This window comes from Diplotaxodon limnothrissa, linkage group LG18, assembly GCF_057381915.1.
Source record: "Diplotaxodon limnothrissa isolate DT_005_m linkage group LG18, D_limnothrissa_male_GT1.1, whole genome shotgun sequence".
Taxonomy (NCBI): domain Eukaryota; kingdom Metazoa; phylum Chordata; class Actinopteri; order Cichliformes; family Cichlidae; genus Diplotaxodon; species Diplotaxodon limnothrissa.
The window spans coordinates 1,603,365-1,630,660 of NC_140613.1; the positions used below are offsets into that span (position 1 = coordinate 1,603,365).

General features: G+C 46.3%; 3 protein-coding genes and 1 pseudogene across 3 annotated transcripts; all 4 read left to right on the top strand.

Moving 5' to 3' along the window:
* Positions 1-526: 526 nt before the first annotated feature.
* On the top strand, positions 527-7,906 carry LOC146612752 (uncharacterized). The gene is made up of 3 exons (XM_085377418.1): positions 527-764; positions 3,398-3,991; positions 6,849-7,906. The coding sequence occupies exons 1-3, from the start codon at positions 590-592 to the stop codon at positions 7,688-7,690; spliced, it is 1,611 nt and encodes a 536-aa protein (XP_085233544.1). The 5' UTR covers positions 527-589; the 3' UTR covers positions 7,691-7,906.
* A 3,522-nt stretch (positions 7,907-11,428) lies between these two features.
* On the top strand, positions 11,429-14,147 carry LOC146612753 (uncharacterized). Its single transcript, XM_085377608.1, has 4 exons — positions 11,429-11,626; positions 12,393-12,614; positions 13,045-13,524; positions 13,777-14,147. The coding sequence occupies exons 1-4, from the start codon at positions 11,455-11,457 to the stop codon at positions 14,145-14,147; spliced, it is 1,245 nt and encodes a 414-aa protein (XP_085233734.1). The 5' UTR covers positions 11,429-11,454.
* Positions 14,148-15,256: 1,109 nt separating this feature from the next.
* On the top strand, positions 15,257-19,129 carry LOC146612754 (uncharacterized; annotated as a pseudogene).
* Positions 15,356-27,040, top strand: LOC146612755 (uncharacterized). Its single transcript, XM_085377417.1, has 3 exons — positions 15,356-15,407; positions 19,045-19,346; positions 25,578-27,040. Exons 2-3 carry the CDS (start codon positions 19,196-19,198, stop codon positions 27,038-27,040), a joined length of 1,614 nt encoding a protein of 537 aa, XP_085233543.1. The 5' UTR covers positions 15,356-15,407; positions 19,045-19,195.
* Positions 27,041-27,296: the final 256 nt, after the last annotated feature.

Here is a 27,296-nt window from a genome sequence, read left to right on the forward strand (position 1 = left end):
CAGTGCACCATCTGAGTATTATCGCTCTGTTCACCCAGATCATTAATAAATAATGCACTAAGCTGCATCCCTGGCCTGCATGGGATCACACACCATGTGATCACACAACATCACACAAATACTTGATAATCAGTGCTCACTAACATCCACATAAAATCCTAGAATGTCATTCAGCAGGACTACCTGGATGCTCTGTTATTACTAGTTAACTGCAGCTTTTGGTGCTTCAAGAGTGGAGGGAGGGAAGTGAAAGCAGGTTCTCAGTGGGCCGGTTCAGTGGAAACTAGACTAAGACTGGGTGACAGGAGAAACTGGCCTAATGCAGTTTTCACTCAGGCCAAACGTAACTGAGCCAGAAGTGCAACAAGTCGCCCAAATGCGTCTGTGATGCGGGGTGACACACGCAGTGTATGTCTACAAATGACCTGCAGGGGGCAGCGGTGCGCCTGCGCTGAGTTTAGTCTGCCAGGAGAAGAAGAAAACCCACTCAAGGTTTATTGTTAGCTTAACTCCTCTGAGGGCTGGAGTGGAAGGCGGTGGGGTTTTCTTTCTTACCCTGTTTCAGGCCCGTGTTTCCGCAGGTGCAGTAATGATGACCTTACATCGGGACCTGAGACGGTTTATTAACGGCCGACTAACTGCTGCCGCCGAAGAAATATTCCTGGAGTTTGAAAAAACGATCGTCCAGTACGAGGAAGTGATCGACCGTCAGCGCAGACTGCTGGAGATCACCTGGAAGCCTCAGATAAAGCTGCACAGAATAGGTGAGTCCACGCTCAGCGAGAAAAACACTTCACGGAGGATCCTAACCGGAGCTCCACGGCACATTTACTCAGCCAGGAGCTGAACACGAGCTGCGGGACAGTAGGCCGTGTATTTCCTGCGGGGTTTGGATTGTTGCGGGAAGAAACGAGTGAGGCCGAACTAACATGGCTGTGATCGGCACACAGTCCGTGGGCCCAGCAGCACGCAGAGCTGGGCCGGGCTAGAGCCGCTGTCAGCGGACAGCGAGGTGGCGATCCGCGTTCAGCTCTGCTTTTACGCGCGGGGTGATTGATGAAGGAGGAGTGCTGGGGCCAGAGTGGGCAGAGGGTCACGTCATTAAATACCTCTCACCTGAAAACAATTCCCGGTGAAAGTTCGACCTCTGACTGTCTGCAAAGTGTCAGGGCCCTGCTGCCATTGGTGCTCTCAAACATCCTTGAAGGGTTGGAGGGAGGCTGTGTAAGATTCCAGCATCTATAACGGCCCTGAGCTCGGTCCTTCACAGGGTTCAGGGTACATAGCTGCTTCTATGAATGAACCCCTCCAGTTTTTGTTCTACAGCAAACGGTGGAGGCATGTAACCCTTAGTGGGGGTTGTCCCCTGTGAGACAGTCCTGAGGGACGTTACATGAGTCGTGTGTGAAAATGTGCTTCACAATGACCCGGATGGCACAGACATGTACACGTCCTCCCAGGCATGACACCCGAATCCCTTCAGGGTTGCACCAAGAATCAGTGTAAAGTCTGTAAATCAGACCTGTGGAGCTTCCTGCTGTGCAAAGCAATAAGAGAGAAGCAAAAAAAAGTAACTTTTATACACAAGGCGCAAAATATTCTTTTAAACAGTCGGCCGCATGTCTTCTTTATTAAAGCCTGAATATGGAAACACTTTCATCCAGCCTGTGTGATATTCCCCAGTTATGACACCGTGTACCAAAACCAGCTGTTTTAGAAAGACCACGTTTCTGTTCATAACGTATCCAAAATCTGTGACGGTCTTTGCTCTCATTTTTCAAATATACATCTATGAAACACTCCTATGTCTTTCTCAATAGAGCCTCACCTGTGGGATTGTCACAGGGGACTGTGGGAGGTCTCATGTGACCAACGTGCTGTCAGTAATGGAAGGAAACACTAAGCACGTAGGAGGCGCATCTGTAACAGATGGAACGGATGGTTTTGTACAGATGTCCATGAAAATGCAAACAAACACATGATCAAAGCGTTAGTCCAAGAATCCCTCTGTTTGAAGAGTCGCTCGTGTTGTTGGTTCCTGCAGCTGCGACGGGGGTTTGATGTCATTTGATGTCGTGCATGATTAATAGTGCGAGCCACCCGCTGTAGCGCTGATTGCTGATTGTTTGGTGGCTCAGAGAGGAGAGTGCAGCTGCAGCTCAGGAAAGAGGAAGGAGACAAAAAGAGACACCAGGGAGGTTGTTTATTTTCCACTTCCTGCTTGAAGACAGAGCAGTGCCTATAAATAGCAGCAAGAGAGGAAAGAATCACATTTGAAGGCATTACTCTGCGACCTGTGACAAACACGTCGTCGTTAATGTGTCGTGAATGAAAGCGTTGAATGGAGAGGCCGGAGAATCAGTGTCTGGAGATTAATGAGAAGCCGAATGAGGAAACGGGCTTGACACTGTTAGCAGCAGCAGCTCTGCTCGTGGTCACCTTCCTGTTTTTATTATTGAGCAGCTCTGTGAGCCCAGATAAGAGGAAGTAAAGCTAAATGAAGAATCAAAGCGGTACCAGTTTCTTTAAAAACACCAGTCAGTCAGTACATCCGACTGACACGTGTGATTCAGCTGAGGAAGAACATCCGTGACATGCAGACCACACTCATACCTGGTTTTTCTGTTCCAGTATTTACTTTCCTTTTACTGACAGCAGACGCTGAGCCACGTCAACCAAACAAGCAGTCTGTGGTTGAAAAGCCTGAGATCCCTGAAATTTGAACCCTGCTGATGGTTTCGCCCTCAGCTCAGTCACGGTTGGATCTCACAGAGACACACGTCCATCTTTATTGGTACATGAATCCTATAATTACTCCTTATCAGAACTGTAATCGCTGCCTTTTTGCTGACCCAGTAATTTGAAATATCTTTGAGCCTTTCCGGCTCAGATCTGCACTCCTCTACGGTCTGCTGGTGATGCGTTCAAGGACTCGTTTAAATGCAGAAAACTACATGTGCTGCATACAGCAGCCTGCAGTTACTAATGCCTGGGATTTTGACTTGATCACAGACTTGCATTCAGAGCTGAAGTTGGTGCATGAAACGTTAATGCTGTCTGACTCTTTCCAGTCATGAACTACATTCAGCCATCGATGTGCACACACTCTGCTGCTGTGTGGTCGTTGTGCTCCTGGGACTCTCTCAGAAAAGACTGATCTCAAACAGAATTATTGATCAATAAAGTTTAAAAGGATAAAACACACCTGACAGGAGGTAAAGTTTGTGGGTCAAAAACGGGGACGTGCAGCTAAAAGTATTTTGTACTCTGAGCTTTGCAAATGACACACATGAAGCCGATTATCTGTTGATTATCGTTAAATTCCAGTTGTGTGTATGAGCAGATGTTTCTCTGTCATCGCACCGGTGACCTTCCTTTTCTCTCTCTGTCCCTCCAGGCCTCCCACAGCACCATGACTCCAACAGGGAGAAACTTCCTACAGAGCAGGAGAAGCTCTCCAGCCTGGAGCAGGAGTCACAACATGATCGTAATAAGGACGAGGCTCCTTCTGAACAGGAGACCTCCAGCCTGAAGCTGGATCCTCCTCAGCAACATGACTGTAATAAGGAACGGGTTCTTCCTGAGCAGGAGGGGAACTCCAGGCTGGAGCAGGAACCTCTGCAGGTTAAAGAGGAACTGGAAGAACTCCACACCAGCCGGGTGGAAGCAGCGCCTCTGCAGATTAAAGAGGAGCAGGAGGAGCTCTGCACCGCCTACCAGGCAGAGCACCTTATAGTGAAGGAGGAGGACGATACCTTAATGGTGACTCTTACTTACGGGGAAAGTGACAGTGAAACAGAGCCAATCAGCGAGCAGCTCCTGTCTCACAGCCCGCCTGCAGCCGAGAGCCGAGATCAGGAAGGGAGCACGAACGCAGCCTCGGGATCGGGCGCAGACGCAGAGCCAAAGCCAACGAAGAGACTCGCTAAAAGCAGAAGTGACAGTGCAGAGCGCGCTCCCATGTCAGAGAGTCAGGGTAATACGGACGCAGGTAAAAAGCCTTTGAAATGTTACGTTTGTGAGAAAGTTTTTAAGGATAAGTCCCAAATAAAAAGACACGTCAGGATCCACACGGGCGAGAAGCCGTTCGCGTGCAGCACCTGCGGGAAGAAGTTCTATCAGATATACTTACTGAAATATCACGAAAGGACTCACACGGGCGAGAAGCCGTACTCCTGCAAAATATGTGCGAAAAAGTTCAGGTGTAGCGACAGTCTGTTGGTCCACATGAGAATCCACACGGGCGAGAAGCCGTACGGGTGTAAAACGTGCGGGAAGAGATTCATCTGCACGTCAAACCTGAAGAGCCACACGAGGATCCACACGGGCGAGAGGCCGCATTCCTGCAAAACCTGCGGGAAGAGCTTCACTCAGAGGGGCAGCCTGACCGTCCACATGAGGACGCACACGGGCGAGAAGCTGTACTCCTGCAAAGCGTGCGGGAAGCGTTTCTGTCAGAGCGGGACGCTGCTGATCCACATGAGGACGCACACGGGCGAGAAGCGCTACTCTTGTAAAATTTGTGAGAAGAACTTTACTCAGAGCAGTCACTTGTTGCGCCACACGAGGACTCACACAGACGAGAAGTCGTCCTGAAATCTCAGCAGGGGGCCGGGGTGAAAACGCCCCCTCCCGGGCAATAAGCAGAGCGTTCGGACGAGCTCCGGCACCGTGCAGGGCGGAGTCATAAAAGCTGGCTCTGGCCCGAACAGCACTGCATTTGTAGCTTTCACAGTATCGCTTTTGTTCTAGTATTTGGTAAAGTGTCCGACGCTGACCCGGGTCGCCGCCTCTGAAATCTTAAACATTCAGCGACGGTGCACCGACGGCCGAGTGCGTTCCCTGTGTGACGCTGTTACAGTGGCTTTGCATGATTCTCTGCTCAAAGCGATCTTCACCTGACAGCGAGCTGTGATGCAGCGTCCGAGATCGTCCTGCCTCCCTTTAAGCTGACTTTTTTTTGATTGGCTGCCCGTTATTGTTGTACGGAGGGTGTCAGAGGCAAGACTGAACATCAGTACAGGTATTAGAAAGAATAACCTTTTAAAAGCGGCGATTCTCAGGCTACATCCACACGTACACAAGTATTTTTCTAAATGGAGATTTTCCATTTTCAATAACAAAAAACAAAAAAGTATAAAATCCACACGTGCATGTTTGAGATCTCCGTCCACATGTAAACGGAAAAAATGAAGTCAAACGCTGTCGAGAACATGCCAAATCCTAACCATGCAGAAATGTTGGCCAATCAGAAGTCTTGCAGGCCGGGAGGGAAAGAGTAAACAAAGAAACGAGTCGTACGTGTGGACAGACATTATTCCTCAACATCACACTGGAAACAGCAAAAAACAAGAAAGTGTGTAAGCGTGTAAATACTGCAGGCAGCACGACTAACACCAACAGTTTGTCTGCACCACTGTAGAAATCCATCATGTAAACAAAAGGCGCTGCAAGACTGAATCTCTCGTCCACACGTAAACACAAAAACTGAGTTTTTGAAAATCTCCACCCTGGGAGGAGTTTAAGTCTCAGTCTTCAGTGCTCCAAACGGCGTTTGGAGGGTGGATGAAAGGCCAAACGCAGAGAAAGAGCTGCATCTTCAAAACTACGTGTGGACGTAGCCTCAGTGCTGCAGATCTCCAGACTTTCATCGGCGCCTCATCAGACACGCGCCGATACGTTTTTACCAAACAAACTGAAACTGAGGATATTTAGGATCTTTTTTAATAAGCAGCTCGTTAAGATCGTCGCACAGACGAGCTGGTTCTGTTCGTAGCGTCAGATTAGCTGTCACACTCTCTCCTTTGGCTCATCTGAAACTTTAATATTCACATCTGTATTTTAAACTGCGTAAAAACAGAGCGCGGGCTCGTTACTGACGCGTGTCTGGGTCTAACGTGGTTGTGAAATCAGAGCGAGCCGGGCTGTGTGTCTGTTCTCTCTTCTGCTGCTCTCACGGTTGTCGTGTTGCGTTGTCGTCTTCTCTGTACTTTTGTGGAGGATTGTGTAAGGGCGCTGAGTCCCACATGCTCTGCCAGTGTTCTGTTACTGTGTGTGCCACTCTTCCACAGAATAAACATGCAGATCCAATCCCTGCGGTCACTGGTGTTTTTTAACCCACGAGCAGCCAGTTTGGAGCAGACGCTGTCTTTGAGGTTTGATTTCTGTCGGCGATCATGCAAACAGGTTCATTTCAGAGTCCCTGCAGCTGCTCCTGAGGAGTGGAAGAAAAACTAGAAAGTGGGATTCAGGAGATCATCCAAGCATTCCTTCCTCTCCAGCTGACGTCAGGAGTGTGGGCTGAGAACCGCTTCCCCCGCCTGAGTGGCCTCAAAGTCGGCTGGTAGTCCTGCTCCAGCAGCCGCAGTGGAAGATTTTCCCCAGGCTGATCTCCCAGCTCCACTCCCAGCTTGTGTGCTTGTTATGTCTGCAGTCATAGCAAAGTTAATCCTAACAGATCTTTAGACGTCAGCTGGCTAAATAAACTTTGAAAAGCCTCCTCGCGGATGCCTGGATGTTACACGTCACTGGTTTTACAGTCACTTTGTTTCCTGGTGGAAGCTGAAGGCGGATTTCTGAAGCAGCTTCTGGTCATCAGGCTGAACAAGCTGGCAGAGACGTGATGTCAGTCTTGTTGTGCAAACACAAAGCTGAGTGCAGACGGCGGCGTCGCCCTAAAGCTCGTTTCTCCACCGAATTATGGAGACAGAAGCTGCTCACTGAGTCCTGAGCTATTATCTTATTTGATCATTTGCACATACGTTACCCCGCAGAGCTCTAATAATTATAAGTGAAATATTTCTCCGGTGTTTTTCTGTCATCACATTCGTGTCATTCTGTCCCTCCAGACCTCCGACCGCGACACCCCTCCGAGGATGAGGAGGTTCTCGTGAACCAGGAGAGGGACTCCAGCCTGAACCAGGAGGAACCAGCAGCTCGACGGATCAAAGAGGAGGAGGAGGAGCTCAGCATCAGTCAGGAGGGAGAGCTGCTCGTTCTGGACGAGGACGGCGACACCATCATGGTGACCGTTACGTACGGGGAAAGTGACGACAGCGACCCAGAACCGGAGCGGGAGCAGCTCCCCTCTCACAGCTCTCCCGTGGCCGAGAGCCGACGTCAGGACAGAGGCAACCACGTGGACTCGGGATCGGCTGTGCAAGCGATGTACAACAACGTGGACAACGGCCTGATATTTAGCGGCCCTGTTTACATGCAAGGCTTTAGGAATGAACCTCTGATGATGCAACAAGACATAAGCGACCCGGACGAGAAGCCGTATCCCTGCAAAATATGCGGGAAACACTTTCGTAAACGCTTTAATCTGGAGATCCACATGAGGGCTCACACGGGCGAGAAGCCGTTCTCGTGTAACGTGTGCGGGAAAGGTTTCACTCGGAAGGACAGCGTGATCCTGCACATGAGGACCCACACGGGCGAGAGGCCGTTTATCTGCGGCTTCTGCGGGAGGCGGTTCGGTCGGAAGGATAATTTGGCGTCCCACATGAGGATCCACACCGGCGAGAGACCTCATTCCTGTAAAATTTGCGGCAAAAGTTTCTGCCAAAGTAACGACTTGTTGCGCCACACGAGGACTCACGCCGCCGAGAAGCCCGTTCCCTGCGACATATGCGGGAAAAGATTTCGGGACGCCTCGACGATGAATTTTCACAAAAAGAGGCACAAGTGAGAAGTCCCGAAGTGTTCAGGACTGAAAGGGAAAACGGTTTCATCTTTGTACAAGTAAAACACATCACGTGTGTCACGTCATAGCTCTCTACCTCTGCTACATGTGGGCTGTTTGGACACATTTTGTCTTCCTGGGTGTTCTGTGACTGCGTCAACTTTGAATCGTTTTAGAATTACGAGGCGTTGCTGACCGTAGGTACAAACTTTATCTTCCTCTGTCCGGATTATGTTTGCTTTCGTCTGCAGCCGCATGAGGATATCTGAGCTGTAAGCAAAAGGTCAGAGTCTGCGTGAAGGTGCGGTCAGAATATCTGAAGTATGAAAGTGCTCCCAGTGCAAGGACGGCCCCAGAAATGGCGTGGTGATACAGACCTGTTGCGCATTAAGTGCCATTGAAGTTTCTGCAGCATCAGCGGAGGTGGCTGAATTCTCCGGATACTAAGGAAAGGTCATACAGTGCTTCCTTCACTACGTCCTTCAGCAGAGGATCCTTCAGGGCACAGGTGTCGAACTCCAGGCCTCGAGAGACGCTGTCCTGCAGGTTTTAGACGTGTCCTTGATCCAACACAGCTGATTTAAATGGCTGAATTATCTCATTAACATGAGGGCTGGTAATTAACTAATCAACCTAGCCCTAACTAACCCTGACCCAGGGTGAGATCTAAAACCTGCAGGACACCGGCCCGCGAGGCCTGGAGGTCGACACCCCTGCTTTAGGAAAACGAGACGATGCCGTCCCGTTTCGGGAAACGAGCGATCGAACCAAGCGACGCGGCTCAGATCATGAAAATGTTAATCCTGTGTTTTCCATTTTATTCTGATTCATTTGACCCTTACAGGCTGTGATGAACCCTCAGCTGAAGTATGATCATCATATTGTGATACAAATAAAATCTGCTTCTTGTAAAGTTGTGTTGTGCGATTTAATTTAATCTTAATTTGTTAAGATTGAGCTGTATAAAAGTATCTGTGGGTTTAGGGTTCACCGGCATTCAGGCTCATCGTGGCTGAAGTCCTTCCTGAGGTTGTGCTGGGTCTCTGCAGCAGGAGATGAGCGGACAGGAAGTGCAATTAACCAGAATGTGAGAAACATCTGATTTCCCTTTATGGGCTGTTTTTGACATCAAGTAAATCTGAATAATCTTGATGTGTTAATACAGCCTGCATGAAGACACGCCCAGAAACACGCCCTGCATGGCTGAGCTGCCAGCAGTAAACTGATAAAGCCTGTAACAGCACACAGGTGAGCTCGGAGGATCTCATCTGGTCCTCAGGATGTTGTAGTTTCATTACAATGGACCCACATCAACAACATCCACCGACACAGCATTAGGCACGCTGCATCAGAACAGTCGCATCTTTCCTTCACCTTAATGTTTTCCATCGAGGACAAGAAACAGGAGGGAATTTGTTTTTTGGGAACCATTCATCCAGATTCCTCTAACACTGTCAAAGACAGAATATGCTGCGCTAAAACCATCACGAGTCACAAAACAGTTTCAGCCTTGTAATAAAGTCTGGACAGTGATCAGATTTTCAAACAAATCCATTAAAATAAAACAATCAAGATCCAAACTAAATGCTAACTTTGAGTAGTTAATACATTTGTTAAGGGAGCAGGAGACTGAAACCCAGAGAAAGATGGAGCAGAGAGGAATGCACAAACAAGCACACGGAGCAAAAACATCTCTCCACAAAGGGAAAGACGAGACCACACGGGACCGATTACACAACGAGACGCAGCTGGGAACCGAGCACAGCTGCAGACAATCAAGGCGGGGCGGCAATCACACAGGAGGGAAGACAAAGAGGGGAAGGGAAGACAGGGCAGGCATGTGAGGAGAAGCAATCGCTCAAATAAAACAGGAAGAGGGACCCAGGACGGCAACGAGAAGCACAACAAACCCAGAACCATCAGAGTTTAACAGCAACACTGCAGTAACCATGAGGAGGAGTTTCATCTGTGTGTTTCCAAGAAGCTTTTGTTTACTAATCAGCAGGAAGCAGAACAAAGGGAGATGATCACAGGATCATTTCTTCCCACAGTTTTCGATGTCTTTGATTATTTCACTGCAGGGGGAAGAAACGAGCACAGATACAGAAGTAAAGTCAGTTACAGTAAAGGTAAAACATCCCCACGGTGCAGACTTCAGAGTCTAATCTGCAACATTTTACTTACTGTCCAGTTACAGATCGCATGTATCACATGACCTCAAATGATTTGTTTGTGAACAACATGACATGAAAGCAAATTAATTCACATTAAGTTCACTCCAGAGCACATCTGCTTATTCAAAGGGCTTAAAGTTGACCTCAAAAGGGCCTCAGCTGCCTGAGTCCAGTAAAAATACCTGTTAAAGCTTCACAAGGTTTTCCTTATTCTTCAGCTGCAGTCACATAAATCTCCTGTTCAAACAAACTGCCCTTTATAATTGAAATGTGTGTTTATATTGCAGACATTTTATAACTGCAGACATGATCATCTAAAACATGAGCACCACACGTGGAGCTTAACTGGCAGCACAGAGGCCAACTGAAGACTGAGCTGTTCAAACACAGCTTATTAAACTACAGGTGGAAACAATCAGGAAAATCACAGGGCAGGAAGTCAAACCAGCACACTGCATGAAAGAAAATCAAACTTCAAAGTCAAACAGGAAATAATCAGAGGAGACTAAACCTAACATGAACGCAGAGCGACCGAGACATAAAAACAGCCCGAGACAGAAGGAGGACGATCAGCAGCACAAAGACAAAGACCTGAACCAACAACCAGGCAGACCTGAAGCAGCTGAAGCTCACAACCACTAAAAGAAGAAGCACGGTTACATTCAGATAATGCAGGCTGCACGAGAAAGTGTGTGTGTGTCTGCATGCCAAGTATCCTTGGGCAAGATACTAACCCCAAGTTGCTCTCTGGTGCATCCATCGGAGTGTGAATGTGTGCGAACGTCGTTAGAAAAACACTCAGTTTAGAGTCAGTGCTTGTGAGAATGGGTGTGATTGGGTGAATGTGCCATGTTGTAACAGCACTCTGAGCACGCCGGGAGAGTAGAAAAGCTCTATATAAGAATCAGTCCATTTACCATTTACACACACACAGAACCAAAAACACTGAGATAATCATGGAAACAGAACAGTGTAAAAATCAACAAACTCAACATTAACTCAAAATTAAAATTAGAAACAAATTTGGAAAACGTTTTGTTTTTTGGGGTTTTTTCCTAAATACGCCCACTCGACGCCATTTTTCTTGTACATGTACAAACATTTTCTCATAATTTTTCCAAATATTTAAAATTTGCCTTCTTGTTATTTTGCAATTTTCTCCAAAACCTTTATACTGTTAAACTACCAGAAATGTACCATTAGTGGTCATTTTTAAATTAAAATGTATTATTATTAATATTATTGTTGTTATTTTGTTTGTTTTTGCAGTTTGTTGTTGTGCTTCTTGCCCTTTTTTGTTAATTTTTCTTGCTTCTTAGTTTGTTTTGTTGTAAACTGGTGAAAGTTTTCTTTGAATTTCTTCATTTTTACTTATTATTTATTTTAATCTTCAGTCTCAAACGTCTAAGCAGATCGCAGATCGGCTGTGATCGAGTCCGGCTGTCCAACAGACTCCTGTCTGTAGAGGGCAGCACGACATTTCACAGTCCGCAAGCTGCTGGAAATTCATCAGACGAAGAAGAAATTCGGCGGAAGTAATCAATGAAAACTGTTGTTGTTGTGTGTGAGCTGAGTGTGTGAGCTGCGGCAGCAACGATGCCTTCAGTTCAGTATCTGAGAGAGTTCATCAACGAGCGACTAACTGCTGCTGCTGAACAAATATTCTTGGAGTTTGAAAAAACGATCGTCCAGTACGAGGAAGAGATCGACCGTCAGCGCAGACTGCTGGATATCACCTGGAAACCCCAAATCAAGCTGCACAGGACAGGTGAGTCTGTGACGTGGAGCTCTGTGGGAAAGCTAGAATCATTTCCACGGGCTTCGTGACAGAAACACTGAGGGTAAAAGAACCAGCAGAAGAAACGCGTCACGCTACACAGCAGCGAACGCAAACGGCGTTAACAGATTACTGACGTCACGTTTTTGATCAGTGGTTGTTGATCGATGGTCGTGATAATTTGCATATTAGTGATCATAAAGTGACGTCACGGTTTCAGTCATCGTGCACACGTGCTGTTTGTTTGGAAACCTGCAGTCAGCTGAGACTGAGGAAGTCACCTGATGATGAGAAGTTTGTCCCGGTGAACAGAATCAGCCTGTGGGGAGGTCACGGTGGACAGGGCACGCGCACATTTTTTTCTCTGATTTCATGAGAACGTTTTTTACTTTTAATGTTCATTCAGTACTTCCGGTGTTTCTGTCACGTGTCCGTCCTGGTAGTTGCAGTAGAGACTGGATGCTGTGTGAAATACAGACACATGAAAATGAATCCAGTGATGCGCTGATCTCATAAATCTGGACTGTATTCACAAAAGAACAGAAAACAAATCGTTTAAAGTGAGAAAAAATGAGCATTTCTTTGTCAGCTTATTTTAAATGTTCACGTTTAAAGAGTCAAGTCGGATCCACGGTTTCTTCATGGATCTCTGAAGCTTTGGCCAAATAAAAATAATCAGCAGTAGTCATATGTTTTAATGTGGTGTTTTCAATAAAGCACTCGACCTTTGCTTGCCTTGTGCTTTAAACATGTGCAGACGACCCACAGCAACATGTCAGCAGGGAGGAGGAGGTTCTCCCCGAGCAGCAGCTCTGTGGCCAAGAGGATCCAGAACCTCCACAGATTAAAGAGGAACAGGAGGGAGAGCAGCATGTAGTGAAGGAGGAGAGTGTAGACGTCATCATCTGGAACGAGAGCAGTCCTCAGCAGGAACACGAGGACGTCACCTGCAGCCCACAGATGAAGACACAAAGGACAGGTGTGTAGCATGAAACCATTTCAGTGAACCACAGCCGAGTGTGACTCCTGTGGATCTGAGTCAGGATCTAGTTTCAGCAGAAGAGTCCACGTTTTCATTCAGTGACATGTTACCAGCTGTTCCTCCTGATGCTGCCCGCACATTTATCCAGGCTTGGGATCATTGGGAAGCACAGACAGGCCTGTGTCTCCTCCTGGTCTCAAACCTGTGATCTCTGTCAGTGGAGCCACCGGGCACAAGTCATCCCATTAATGTTCTGAGCCTAATTTATCCCCCGGTGTTTGTACCAGACTTAATAGGACTAAATGCAAACATACCAACAGAATATTAGTTTACCTTCATCTCCTTCTCAGCTTCACTAATCGGTCATTTTTATTTCTTCTATGCAAAAGTGGAAATAATAACTTATTTCTTGTGCACCTTTGTTTAGACGTCCCACAGCAGCATGTCTGTGAGGAGGAGGAGGAGGAGGAGGTTCTCACTGAGCAGCAGCTCTGGAACCAGGAGAGGAGCTCCAGTGTGGACCAGGAGGAACCAGAAGCTCCACAGATTAAAGAGGAACAGGAGGAGTTCTGTCAGGAGGTGAGCCAGGAGACTGAGACCTTCATGGTGGAAGAAAGTGAGAAAGGAAGCAAGAATGCTGACTCAGGATTAACTGTGAGTTTCGGTTTAAAGCCAAAAATGAGAAATCGCAGACGTCTCGGTGCAGACGACGCTCCGAGCCAGCGTCGCTCTGACACGGCCAGCAAATCTGTAACATGTGACGTTTGTGGAAAAGGCTTCAAGTACAGATCCCGGATGCAAAGACATCAGAGAATCCACACAGGCGAGAAGCCGTATCCCTGTGAGATGTGTGGGAAAGGTTTTTCTCAGAAGGATGCTCTGACTGTGCACATGAGAACACACACAGGTGATAAGCCCTATGTTTGTAACACCTGTGGGAAAAGATGCTTGACCTCATCGACCCTTACCCGGCACGCCGCGGTCCACACGTGCCAGAAGCCCTATTCCTGCAAAACGTGTGGGAAAGGTTTTGCTCAAAAGTCCATTTTGCTGGTCCACACGAGAGTGCACACCGGCGAGAAGCCCTATCTGTGCAACATCTGTGGGAAGAGATTTTTTAAATTGTCAACGTTTAACATGCACATGTTTATCCACGCAGATGAAAAGCCGTATTCTTGCCAAACATGTGGGAAAGGTTTTAATCGAAGAACTGATTTGTATGTCCACAGCAGAATTCACAGAGGTGAGAAACCGTTTTGTTGCCCAACGTGTGGCAAGTCTTTCAATCGGCGCAGTAATTTATTATCCCACACAAAAATCCACACGAGTGAGAAGCCCTATTCCTGCGAAACGTGCGGGAAGTCTTTCAATCGAGGCAGTAATCTGTTACGCCACATGAGGTCTCACACAGGGGAGAAGCCTTATGTTTGTAAGAGCTGTGGGACCAGGTTCGCTGACTCGTCGTCACTTAAAAGGCACAGAGGAGGAGCTGCTGAATGTGGAAGAAAAGCTTCTTTAAAATCCTCCTGAGAAACCACACAGCTGAGAGGCCGTGACTGTATCAGCGTTACTGCACCACGCAGCGGAGACGTCCTCTTGCTGTGCACCATGACATCCGCCACTGAATTAATCGAGTGGCACTAGCAGTGGGAGTGGGCGTGTGTTTTTGAGTCTAAAGATATGTTTTGAGAAAATCTTGGTTATTCAGTCTGTGTACCTGTATGTGCTTCCTGTGGTAATGTCAATTTCCACAACAGCCTCTGTGGAATTTTGTCACAACAGTGGGGAAGTGGAGGGGAAGCCACTGGGAGTCTGAAGTTTTCAACAAGCAGCTTCTATAAGTTCTCTTTCCTTCCAGAGTCCGACGAACCTTTTCACCCTTACATTCGTCGCTGTGGCTCACGTGCTCCTGAACTTTAGTGTGGCTGTGCCACGAGCTCATTTGTAGCCCATCAGTTTTCTCCCACTTACAGACCTCTCTCTCTCTATCCACCTGCTCGTCCGTGGAGCGGATATGCAAGTGTTCTCAGCTGAATCATGGGGCGGATGCTGTGTTATTGGACTCGACAGCTCCAGACCACACAGGGTTTAAACCAGACGGCAGAAAGATTAAACGCATTTTCATCAGGTGTATAAATATCAGGTGTTTTTCAGCATGGTACCCTACAGATGAAGAGAATAAAGAACAAATATGAAAATGTGTCTTTGTTGTTTTTACTGCTACTTTGTGCAATAATGCATTTTTCAAATAATTTCTTTGCTTCGTGGATGGATGTACTTTATAAAAACAAAGCTTATCTGATGAGTAAAGTGTGAAGTGTAAAGCTTTTAAAAAAACAAAAAATGATTTCTTCTGCGGGTTTATTTGGTTTAGCTTTAAAACTTTGGATGATTCTGACTCATGAAGCAAGTTTTTCATCTTAATCCTGCAACCTGCCACAAATCTCTCCATTTTAGACATTTTACATTTGCTTTTCGTCTGTACAGGGCTTTTATTATGAAACTCTGGAACACGAATAAGCCCTTTGGGCGCATGCGTAGAAGAAGCAGGTTTGCAGCAGCGGCTCTCCTGAGGCGCGGACCGAGCCGGAGCACGGTGTAGTATTCCCCCGCTCAGTACTCGGGTTACTGCAGTAGTCATGTGTACTCTTGAGTATCTGAAGGACTTTATCCAGCGGAGGCTGACGGCAGCCGCGGAGGAAATCTTCAGCGAGGTGGAGAAAACCTTCGTGCAGTACGAGGAGGAGCTCGACCGTCACCGGCAGCTGCAGCGGAAGCTGCTCCTCACAGGTGTGTAAAACCTGCACGTGCCGGAAATCCAGCCAGCGGTGCTGCGTTCGAGGTCAAACTGGGAGTCGGAATTTTATTATGAAACGTAGCCCACGAGCCCACATCCAAGATGGCGGCAGTGAACGTAAACTGTGGTAAAACTTGGAATGTGTGCAGCACAGCTGTGTACCCGTGACTCACTGGCTGTGTCCCAATTCAGGGTCTGCAGCCTCAACGATCCTCAAGGGCCGCGTGCTCAAAGGCCGCTAAGGCCGGAAGTGCGAGGCTTGTGAAGTGGGACGGTCTAGCCTCCGTTGCGCTGCCCAGGTTGCCTAGCAACCATGATACTAACAGCTGGAAACGTTTCATACAGCTGTGTTTGACAGAAATGAAGGAGAAAATCTTTTGTGCATTTGTTTGTTTGTTCCTACATGAGCTTTGATCATTCTCTGTGAGATTAAGCTCAGCTATTGGACGGCGTATATTTCAAAGTAAAGGCTTTAAAACCAAGTTAGTACAAACGTCACTAATGTCACATGACTTTGCCGACATGTGGCCAACAGCAATGTTTAATGTTCTTCGTTATTAAATATTTGCACATAAATAAGTGACATCATATTCACTACTTAAAGTTTACTCTTCTTTTTTTTCGGCAAAATTATCCACACCCACCGCCGCGCTATGCATTCTGGGATATGTTGGGCCACGAAGTCTACACCGCCACATCCTTAAAATTCAGGGAAATGAAGGACGCATTTGAGGGCCGCATTTCGAGCAGCCTTTGAATTGGGACAGCCTTCGGCGCGCCGCTGTGACGTAATCGGCCTTAAAATGCGGCCTTTAAGGCTGCAGACCCTGGATTGGGATACAGCCACTGACCTGCTCCACCCATGAATGTGCTGCACAGGTGCCAGAAACTGTCTGATGAGCTGAGCTCAGCAACAACAGGGAGGCTGCGCATCAGCTCACCTGAACACACCTGGCTGATGCACGAGCTCTGGAGCCGATCGGTGGTTGGCTGGATCCGCTTTATTCCAAACATGTAAACAATATACCGAAGTTCATTTAGCAAAGACAAACAAACAGCTTTACAAAATAACATACAAGGAAAGGAGTGGGAAGAAGTGCGCATGTCCCGCCCCTTCGCCACAGTTATCGGTCAATATTCAATCAGCGTCCTTGTTGATATAATCTGCAGTCATAATGATAACGAACATATTTCTAACATAATATACACACCACATAACATCACTTTGTTTTTGCCTCCACACAACAAAACCGACTCCTCCAGTTATGAGAAGTTAGTTGTAGAATCCAATAAGCAGGAATGAAACTCTGTCCACGGCCTGCTGGGAGACAGAGCTGTCAGATCATCAGCCTTTGTTTCCTCCTCACCTTCTGCAGGGAGGGCACGTCTGCTGAGACCCCTCTGACCCAGGCTTGGATGAGTCAGAGGAACTTAATGGATGGCTGGATTTGTTATACACCTATAAAGCTGAAACTTCTCCCCAACAGGAAATCTTTGTTTTTAGTTATGAACCTCTTGAAGCCATTCTTTCTTTTTTTATGTCTCATATTTAAAAACTGGATGTTAAATCTGATGCTCCTGACCTTTGTGTGTGTGAGTGAACCACAGAGTTCACTAACCCTCACCAGGATCTCTGTGGGTTTTACTATCATCATACTGTTAACTTATTTCTTGTGCAACTTTGTTTAGATGTCCCACAGCAGCCTGTAGGTAAGGAGGAGGAGGTTCTCCCTGAGCAGCAGCTCTGGAACCAGGAGAGGAGCTCCAGTGTGGAGCAGGAGGAACCAGAAGCTCCACAGATTAAAGAGGAAGAGGAGGAACTGTGCAGCAGTCAGGAGGGAGAGCAGCTGGGACTGAAGGAGGAGACGGATACCTTCATGGTGACTGTTGCTGAGGAAGGAGAGCACAGTGAACCAGACATGGAGCAGCTCTTCTCTCGGGGGCCTGATGCCTTCATGGTGACTGCTACATATGAGGAAAGTGAGGAAGGAAGGAAGCAGTTTTGTTGCCCAACGTGCGGCAAGTCTTTCAATCGGCGCAGTAATTTATTATCCCACACAAAAATCCACACGAGTGAGAAGCCCTATTCCTGCGAAACGTGCGGGAAGTCTTTCAATCGAGGCAGTAATCTGTTACGCCACATGAGGTCTCACACAGGGGAGAAGCCTTATGTTTGCAAGAGCTGTGGGACCAGGTTCTCTGAGTTCTCATCACTTAAAAGGCACAAAGCACATTTTGCACAGAGCTGCAATATGTGGAAGAAAAGTTACAGCATGTCCTTAAAATCCACGTGAGAACCACGCAGCTGAGAGGCCGTGACTGTGGCAGCTACACCACGCAGCTGAGACGTGGTCGTCCTGAAGCACCGATGGGCAGAAAACGTGTGGACACATCGACTGGACCGCGCTGCAGCAGCAGCCTCGTGTGAAACGAGTCTGTTACTATCTGTTTTCAGTCTGAGGGAAACAGCACCAACAGTTCAAGGCAGAAAAACGTGAATCTTTCATGTTTTCATGAAGTCTCGGTGGCTCGGTGTGAGCCCCGTCTTTTAGCCTGTTTGTTTCTCTTTAGTTCTCCGAGCGGGATCACCGACATCTGTCACTGAGTTAGAGTTAGTGTTCTGGGAAATAAATGAGTGTAAAGACTGAGCAGTGCGAGCGGCTCATGTGTTTGGACGTTTTCTTGGTCTGTGTGTAAATAACAACATTAGAATCCAGCAGAAACACTGAGGTGTTTTTAAAAAGCTCAAGTTTCTCTTCCCTTAACCTAAAGGAGCCCACCTCTCCCCCAGACCTCCCTCTCTCACCCCGACCTCCCTCTCTCACTTCGACCTCCCTCTCTCACCCCGACCTCCCTCTCTCACCCAGTCCTTCTCTGCTGGAGAATCCCAGCAGATTCAATCCATCCAGCTCTCAGAGAAACTGGAACAAAAGCTCCATCTCAGTCTCTACAGGCTTCAGTTAGCATGTCAAAGGTTAAAGTTCATGACATCACAATTGCAGGAGAAAGCCTCCTCTCTATAGAAAGAGCACGCAGCACAACTCAGGTCTGCGACGGCACAGGCCGAGTCCACAGCTGAACCCAGCAGAAGAGCTGTGGTGGAAGTGGAACGAGTGACACGACGCTGTGAAGAAGAGCGAGCTCCAGACAACTTTACACATCTGTAACTTTATACTCCTGTAAGTGTCCTTTACAGTCACATTTTTACTGAGGTGACATACTTTAATACATATTCTGAATTTTGATATTTGAGAATAATTTATTTGTGATTATTTCATGAAATTTATTGTGAAGGTTTGTGTGGAAAATAAAGGAGTGAACAAAGTGGTTTGACTCTTGTGTCCTGGGTGCGCTCCTTTTAAATATAAATAACATGAGAACTGTAAGGAGTTCAAATGGACACTACACTTATATTAAACTTTTATGTATTTAATGTGTGTTGAGACTCCAGTCGGGTACATCCTTCCTCTTTCTTGTGGTGACCTACAAATAAAAGAAATACACAAGAACAAACATGAAAATATGGTTCTTTATTTATTATTATTTTGTGCAGAAATCCTCATTTTTCCTTTTTTCGATTTTCTTCTGTGTCTCTGTGACATTTCACTAAGTTGCTTTTCGTCTGTACAGGGCTTTTATTGTGAAACTCCGGGAGAGGAAGAACCCTTTGGGCGCATGCGTAGAAGAAGCAGGTTTGCAGCAGCGGCTCTCCTGAGGCGCGGACCGAGCCGGAGCACGGTGTAGTATTCCCCCGCTCAGTACTCGGGTTACTGCAGTAGTCATGTGTACTCTTGAGTATCTGAAGGACTTTATCCAGCGGAGGCTGACGGCAGCCGCGGAGGAAATCTTCAGCGAGGTGGAGAAAACCTTCGTGCAGTACGAGGAGGAGCTCGACCGTCACCGGCGGCTGCAGCGGAAGCTGCTCCTCACAGGTGTGTAAAACCTGCACGTGCCGAAAAGCTAGCGAGGAGTTGTGCCACAGCGGTCTTGCACGCGGGTGTCCGCGCGGACAGCCTGAGCCAACATGGCCGAGAGTCACGGGGTCACTTCCGGCGTCATCCTCAGCTTTCGCCCCCCTTTGGTGTCAAACCTGCGCCTCTGGGCTATGCGTTGGCTGTACTGATGTAAGTTTGCCTGCTGTCAGTGGTTTACTTTAAGGGTCCACGAAGCTGTGAAATGTAAACTGCTTCACTGAGCTCGATTCTTCAGTTTGAGGGTAAATCTCTGAACACGGAGCTCGTGAAGGATGTCGCGAGTCTGACAGCAGGTTGGGAGGTCAGTAGAAACCAGTCCTGTCCTGGTGTAACAGCGTCTCAGACACGAGGCACATCCGGCTCTTTAAGAATCTAAAAGCTGGATGATGTCACACATTAAAGCTGAAAGTTGAGCAAAAACAACATTTTGTTGTACTTGTTCCTGTTACTATTATATCCAAACTGTGTGACGCTGTTCTCGCTCATTGTCGCTCTGATATCATATCAGTGTAATGCAGTGACTGTTACAGAGGAGAAAACCATCTTCCACGTCGAACAAGATAAACCAGATTAGAACATGCTGCTGTTTTATTCTGATAAGTATGCTGACAGCACGCTGCACTCCTCCCTGCCTGAACCTGAAATGTGTTACTTAAAATATAAAACTAATAAACTACCAGTTAAAGTATTTACTGTTGGCCAATCAAAAGTCAAAGGAATCATTCTGTTTCCTTATCTGCGTTTCATGGATCGATATCGGTGCTGCATCATGTCTGTGCCATCACATGTTTGTATTAAAGCAGTGTGAGAATGGTACTAATGGAAGATGACGGTGATGTGGTATCTGAACAGCTGGTGGAGCCTCCACTTGTCTAAAATTGTGGCTTTAAAGTCAGAAAGCGATTTGAGGTCACATGTTTGCTCCTGATTCGTGTCAGCGAATGTTTCTATTCGTCCTCTCACTGACACAGAGATGCAGAACAGTAATAGTCACCTGAGACGATTTCCCAGCAGCGTTACACCAGCGGCAGGCTGAGCTGCCGATGCCGGCAGGATGGATCCATGTTTCCATGGTTGCTCTGACCTCGAGACTGATCATACCCGGAAACGTTTTTCCTTCTTGTGTTTTAGTTTTAGTGAGACTGAAAACTGTAGCCTCGGTGTCTTGTCCGTTCTGACAGCGGTGGTACCCGCTGTGGTCTTCTGCTTCAGGCTTTAGCATGCCGCCCATTCAGAGATGCTCTTCTGATCACTTTGGATGTGACGAGCAGCGATTTTAGTTACTGCTGTCGTCCTGTCTCAGAGTTCTGTCGTTCTCCTCTGACACAAAGAAGGTACTTCCTCTCAGAGAACTGCTGCTCTCCGGATAGTTTCTCTTTTTCAGACCTCCTTTGTAGGGCTGGGCCGTATCATACCATTCACGGTAACACCGGTATAATGTTAGGCAATGATAAGAAAATGAAATATTGTGATAGAATATGAGGAAAAGGCGCATGTGCAGTGTTTTCATAAACACATGGCAGAAAAAGCATGGCGGTGACGGAGAATGAGAAGAGTGAAAGCAGATCGCTGAATGAAACGGATGAACCAGAACTGGTTTGTAAAAATGCTGCAACTTCAGTGGTGGAGCTGGTTTAGCTTTCGTCCGGCACTCAAAAGTCTGTCAAAAAATGTTTCAGTACGACTTTGCTAAGCTGCGAAGCTGCACCGCTTGATGGACTGTCGGAGCATTACGGCTATCGTAGGCTGAGCCTCGCGGAGTGATGCGTACTGTGCTTCAACATGACGTTACCGTATTGTTTATGTATAAGGACCCAAAATGGCAGCTGTTAAGAGACGTGCGCATGAAGCGGATTTTAAACTCAAGGCTGTCGGTCATGCAGTAGAACATGGGAACAGAGCAGCTGTGAGAGAATTCAGCATTATGAGTCAATGGTACAAAAGTGAAGAATGAGTTGAGTCAAGTTAGACGTATCTGACTGTTTTTTACTGCAGTTCCATGTTTCAAAGCTCCTCTTTTTACCTTTGGTGGTTATTATACATGGTTATGCTCAGCATATGTCAGCCCATTTGCCTTTTGGTTAAACTGTCAGCAAGGAATTTGCATTTGCACTGTTAAAATGTTATATATACACATAAAAACAGCTGCTTGTTTACGTGAAAATACATTCATGGGGTTTTTTTGCACTAGTAAAGTTGTGGAGTTGTACAGTATTTTGTCTCGCATCAATTATATCGTCCGTTATATCGTTATCGCAAATTTTCAAATGTACATCGTTGTAAGTATTTTTGGTCATATCGCCCTGCCCTACTTCTTTGTAAACTCTGAGATGTCTGTGTGGGAAAAACCAGCCAATCAGCAGTTTCTGAAATAGGACACTAAAAGTTTCTTAAATCACTTTTCTTCCTCAATTTTCTGATGCTCAGTTTGACCCCCGGCTGATTGTTGTCACCATCTCTACATGCATAAATACACTGAGCTGCTGCCATGTCATTGGCTGATTAGAGATTAGTGTTAATGAGTGAGTGTAGACCACAGCTTGGTACATCTGTTATTGTTTGATATTCATGAGCTGTGGGCAGAAACTGAGTGAGTGAGATCACAGATGAAGGCGGAGAAAACGAGCGTCGTCCAAACGGTGTCTGGACTCTGCGTCAGAGGGAGGGTGAGGAGCTTGGTTATTCAGGAGCGTCTCCGAGCTCCTCAAGGAGCAAGTTGAGATATTCGGGCATCTGGCCAGGATGGCTCCTGGGTGAGGTGTTCCAGGCATGTCCTACCAGGAGAAGCCTCCAGGGCAGACTTGGGGCACACTGGAGAGATTACGTCTCAGATGGCTTGGAATGAGTTGGAGAAGCTGGCTGGGAAGAGGGAGGCCCCCGTGATCCGGAGCCTGGTCAGGAAATAGGTGGAACCAGTAATAGGTGTTTGAGTTTCAGTAGAGATCTGTAAGCAGTGACAGGAAAAATTCCCCCAGGTATTAAAATGCTAATTTCCAGGTTAATATTTGTTATTCTGAGGGCCTGAAGGGCTTTAAAAGTAAAAGAAATTTTGCATTACTGCCCCCTTGTGGCGAGAGTAGTTATTTAAAACCAAAAACCTCCAGTGGTGATTGTAGAGTCTGTTGGGCCCCCAGGCAAAAATTCGTATTTATTCATTATTTATAAAAACAAACAAAACATAAATAATCATTTAAATAATAAGCAAGTTCAATTTTAATTTTCCTAAGAAGTTTCCTGTCTTGGTTGATGGCAAACGGATCCTCTGAACATCTGTAATTAACACAAAGTCTCTTTATATGTAGCTACTTAAAAACATCAAAGGTGCTGATATTGATATGAGTTATATGACTAAACCTAGAACATAAGACACACACAGCTGTACCTCAGCGTCAGACCTAGAATGAGCCTGGCAAACAGAAATGTGGCTCTGCAACAAATTTTATTGGAAAAATATTTTCACTGTGAGCAGCAGCAACTTCCCATCTCAATGAGAATGACTTGAAAGAGGAATACAGTGGCTATCCTGTGATGTACAGGTCCTTCTCAAAAAATTAGCATATTGTGATAAAGTTCCTTATTTTCTGTAATGTACTGATAAACATTAGACTTTCATATATTTTAGATTCATTACACACAACTGAAGTAGTTCAAGCCTTTCATTGTTTTAATATTGATGGTTTTGGCATGCAGCTCATGAAAACCCAAAAGTCCTATCTCAAAAAATTAGCATATTTCACCCGACCAATAAAAGAAAAGTGTTTTTAATACAAAAAAAGTCAACCTTCAAATAATTATGTTCAGTTATACACTCAATACTTGGTCGGGAATCCTTTTGCAGAGATGACTGCTTCAATGCGGCGTGGCATGGAGGCAATCAGCCTGTGGCACTGCTGAGGTGTTATGGAGGCCCAGGATGCTTCGATAGCGGCCTTAAGCTCATCCAGAGTGTTGGGACTTGCGTCTCTCAACTTTCTCTTCACAATATCCCACAGATTCTCTATGGGGTTCAGGTCAGGAGAGCTGGCAGGCCAATTGAGCACAGTAATACCATGGTCAGTAAACCAGTTACCAGTGGTTCTGGCCCTGTGAGCAGGTGCCAGGTCGTGCTGAAAAATGAAATCTTCATCTCTATAAAGCTTTTCAGCAGATGGAAGCATGAAGTGCTCCAAAATCTCCTGATAGCTGCATTGACCCTGCCCTTGATAAAACACAGTGGACCAACACCAGCAGCTGACATGGCACCCAGACCATCACTGACTGTGGGTACTTGACACTGGACTTCAGGCATTTTGGCATTTCCCTCGCCCCAGTCTTCCTCCAGACTCTGGCACCTTGATTTCCGAATGACATGCAAAAGTTGCTTCCATTCGAAACAGTACTTTGGACCACTGAGCAACAGTCCAGCGCTGCTTCTCTGTAGCCCAGGTCAGGCGCTTCTGCCGCTGTTTCTGGTTCAAATGCGGCACCTGTAGCCCATTTCCTGCACACGCCTGTACACGGTGGCTCTGGATGTTTCTACTCCAGACTCAGTCCACTGCTTCCGCAGGTCCCCCAAGGTCTGGAATCGGTCCTTCTCCACAATCTTCCTCAGGGTCACCTCTTCTCGTTGTGCAGCCTTTTCTGCCACACTTTTTCCTTCCCACAGACTTCCCACTGAGGTGCCTTGATACAGCACTCTAGGAACAGCAATTTCTTTCTGTGTCTTACCCTCTTGCTTGAGGGTGTCAATGATGGCCTTCTGGACAGCAGTCAGGTCGGCAGTCTTACCCATGATTGCGGTTTTGAGTAATGAACCAGGCTGGGAGTTTTTAAAAGCCTCAGGGATCTTTTGCAGGTGTTTAGAGTTTGTTTGTTGATTCAGGTGATTAGGTTAATAGCTCGTTTAGAGAACCTTTTCATGATATGCTCATTTTTTGAGATAGGAATTTTGGGTTTTCATGAGCTGTATACCAGAATCATCAATATTAAAATGATGAAAGGCTTGAACTACTTCAGTTGTGTGTAATGAATCTAAAATATATGAAAGTCTAATGTTTATCAGTACATTACAAAAAATAATGAACTTTATCACAATATGCTAATTTTTTGAGAAGGACCTGCACATATGGTCCGTGTAGGGCAAAAGTTTTGGGCGTGAAATAAAGAGAAAGACATTTCTTCCACTTTGTTCTCCAGACTCAGTTTTTAGAGCAGGTGATGACATCATCCAGTGGCAACAAAATTCCTTGAAAAGTCAAATTCTAGATAAAAATTGGTGCCCCTTTTTTTTCAGACACTCTCAAATTCAAATGAATCGGGAAAAATTCTGTTTTTTGGATTTTGTGAAAATCATGTGACGAATCACCACCGAAAGTCATAGCACACTATTCCCCATCAAGCCTCACACAATAATATAACAGGCTGCGAGGCGTTTTGCTTCAAAATTTAGAAGTGAGCTGTTGCATCAGCACAATTAATTAACTTGGAGATTCGGATCTGGAATTGATATGTCACTGTGAGATGATGGTTTTATTAGAGAGGACGTCTCACTGTAAGGGAGAACTTCAGAAATGCTGGTTTTGGCCTTCCACCGAAGAAAACTCACCAGATTTCTGATAAAAACATTGTTGCACAGTTTGGTAAAATAAGGTGTGGTGGGACGTGGTCTGCGGTGCCGTGCAGGGAGGGCAGACGCACCTGCACGGCACCCGTAATCACGCCCGCCGGGTTAAAACACGGGGACTCAGGTGTGTGTGGTTGTTGTTGTGGTGAGTGTGAATAAAAATGGCTCAAAATGATATTCCGTGGTCCCGCCGTTCCTTATTCTCACCACCACAAAGGTTTCGCTTACTGATGCTTAAAATACATTGTTGTTTGTCCTATGGACAAAAATGACAGGAAACAAACGGGCATCTATGAGTAAAGTGACAGAGTGTTTGCCTGTAAGCAATAGTGATGACTAACTGCACGTTGAATTTATGGCAGTGTAACAGACTCATGCTGCTTCAGCCTTTTTCTCTCCAAAAGATCAGCGAGATAAAACACTCCTCTCTGATGGTTTATGCTCTGTAATGAAGTTAGGAAGTGAGCTAACGTTTGATCTGCCGTTAGCCGCTTTGAGGTCTGCTCTGACTGAAAATGTGTCGCCCAAATTATTTGGCACACTTCAGATTTCATTTGTGTAGTAACGTATTGCCTTTGTTCCTCCAGACCTCCCACAGCAACGTGAAAATGGAGAGGAGGAGATTCTTACTGACCAGGAGAGACCCTCAGGTGTGGACCAGGATGAACCACAGCAACCATGGATTAAAGAGGAACAGGAGGAACTCTGCACCAGTCAGGAGAACCCCCAACCTCCACAGATAAAAGAGGAGGAGGAAGAAGTTAGAACCAGTCCAGAGGACCCAGAATCTTCACAGATTAAAGAAGAAGGGAAGGAACCATGCACCAGTCAGGACGGAGAGCAGGTCGTGCTGAAGGAGGAGACTGATACCTTTACGGTGACTCCTGTTCACGAGGAAGATGGCTGCAGTGACGCAGGACCAAACAATGTTCTGCTCTCCCCTCTGAGCCCTCCTGACGCTGAGAATGGGAAGAAGTACTATCGTATTTACACAATGAAATATCTTGAAAGAATTCAGACAGTTGACAAAAGATACTGTTGCAAAATATGTGGGAAAGGTTTCGCTCACAGGTGTAATTTGGTGGACCACATGAGAATTCACACTGGTGAAAAGCCATACACATGTGAAACATGCGGGAAAAGTTTCAACAGAGTTGGTAATTTTAATGCCCACATGAGAAACCACACGGGTAAGAAGCCCTATGCTTGTGAAACGTGTGGGAAAGGTTTTAATCATCGATGCAATTTGGTGGACCACGTGAGAATTCACACAGGAGAGAAACCATACACATGTGAAACATGTGGGAAAAGTTTCAATCGAGTTGGTAATTTTAATGCCCACATGAGAACTCATGCAAGTAAGAAGATGTTTTCTTGTGAAACCTGCGGGAAAGGTTTCAATAGAAGGGGCCACTTTAATGCCCACCTGAAAACGCACACAGGTGAGAAACCTTATCCCTGTTACACGTGTGGGAAAACATTTATAAATGCATCAAGGCTCAAATTTCACATGATAATTCACACCGGTAAGAAACCCTATTCTTGTGAAACATGTGGGAAGCGTTTCATTCGAAAAGTGCACTTAACCACCCACGTGAGAATTCACACAGGTGAGAAACCTTATCCCTGCGAGGTATGTGAGAAAAGATTTATTGACGCGTCAACGTTGAAGTGTCACATGAGAACTCACACAGGTGAAAAACCGTATGTTTGTAACATCTGTGGGAAAGCATTTTCTGTCTTATCGACCTTTAAAAGTCACACCTCGGTTCATACAGGTGAGAAACCGTATTCCTGTGAAATATGTGGGAAAACATTCAGTCGCAGTGGTCACTTGACTGTACACGTAAGAACTCACACGGGTGAGAAGCCATACTCGTGTAAAACATGTGACAAAACTTTCAGTCAAAGGCATCATTTGACTTCCCACATGAGATCTCACACAGGTGAGAAGCGGTATTCTTGCCAAATGTGTGAGAAAAGCTTTGTTCAAAGCAGTCATTTGTGGCGCCACATGCGAACTCACACAGGCGAGACATCGTCGTCCTGAAACATCTCTGTGGGATTATCTTCAAGTGACGCTTAGGAAAATAAAAGAGGTTAACAGAGGAACTTTCAGATCTCAGAGCTCTGTAGTTTATTGCATGTGACAAAGTACTCGATGGATCAAATGAATCATGATTTGATCTTTCAGAGCCGACAGTGAGGCTGTCAGATTTGTCCGGTCTGTAAGTTTTGATTTTTACAGAAACACGTTGCATATTTTGAAAAATGCTGCCTTTCGTCTCCTGTTTTGTTCACTTTTG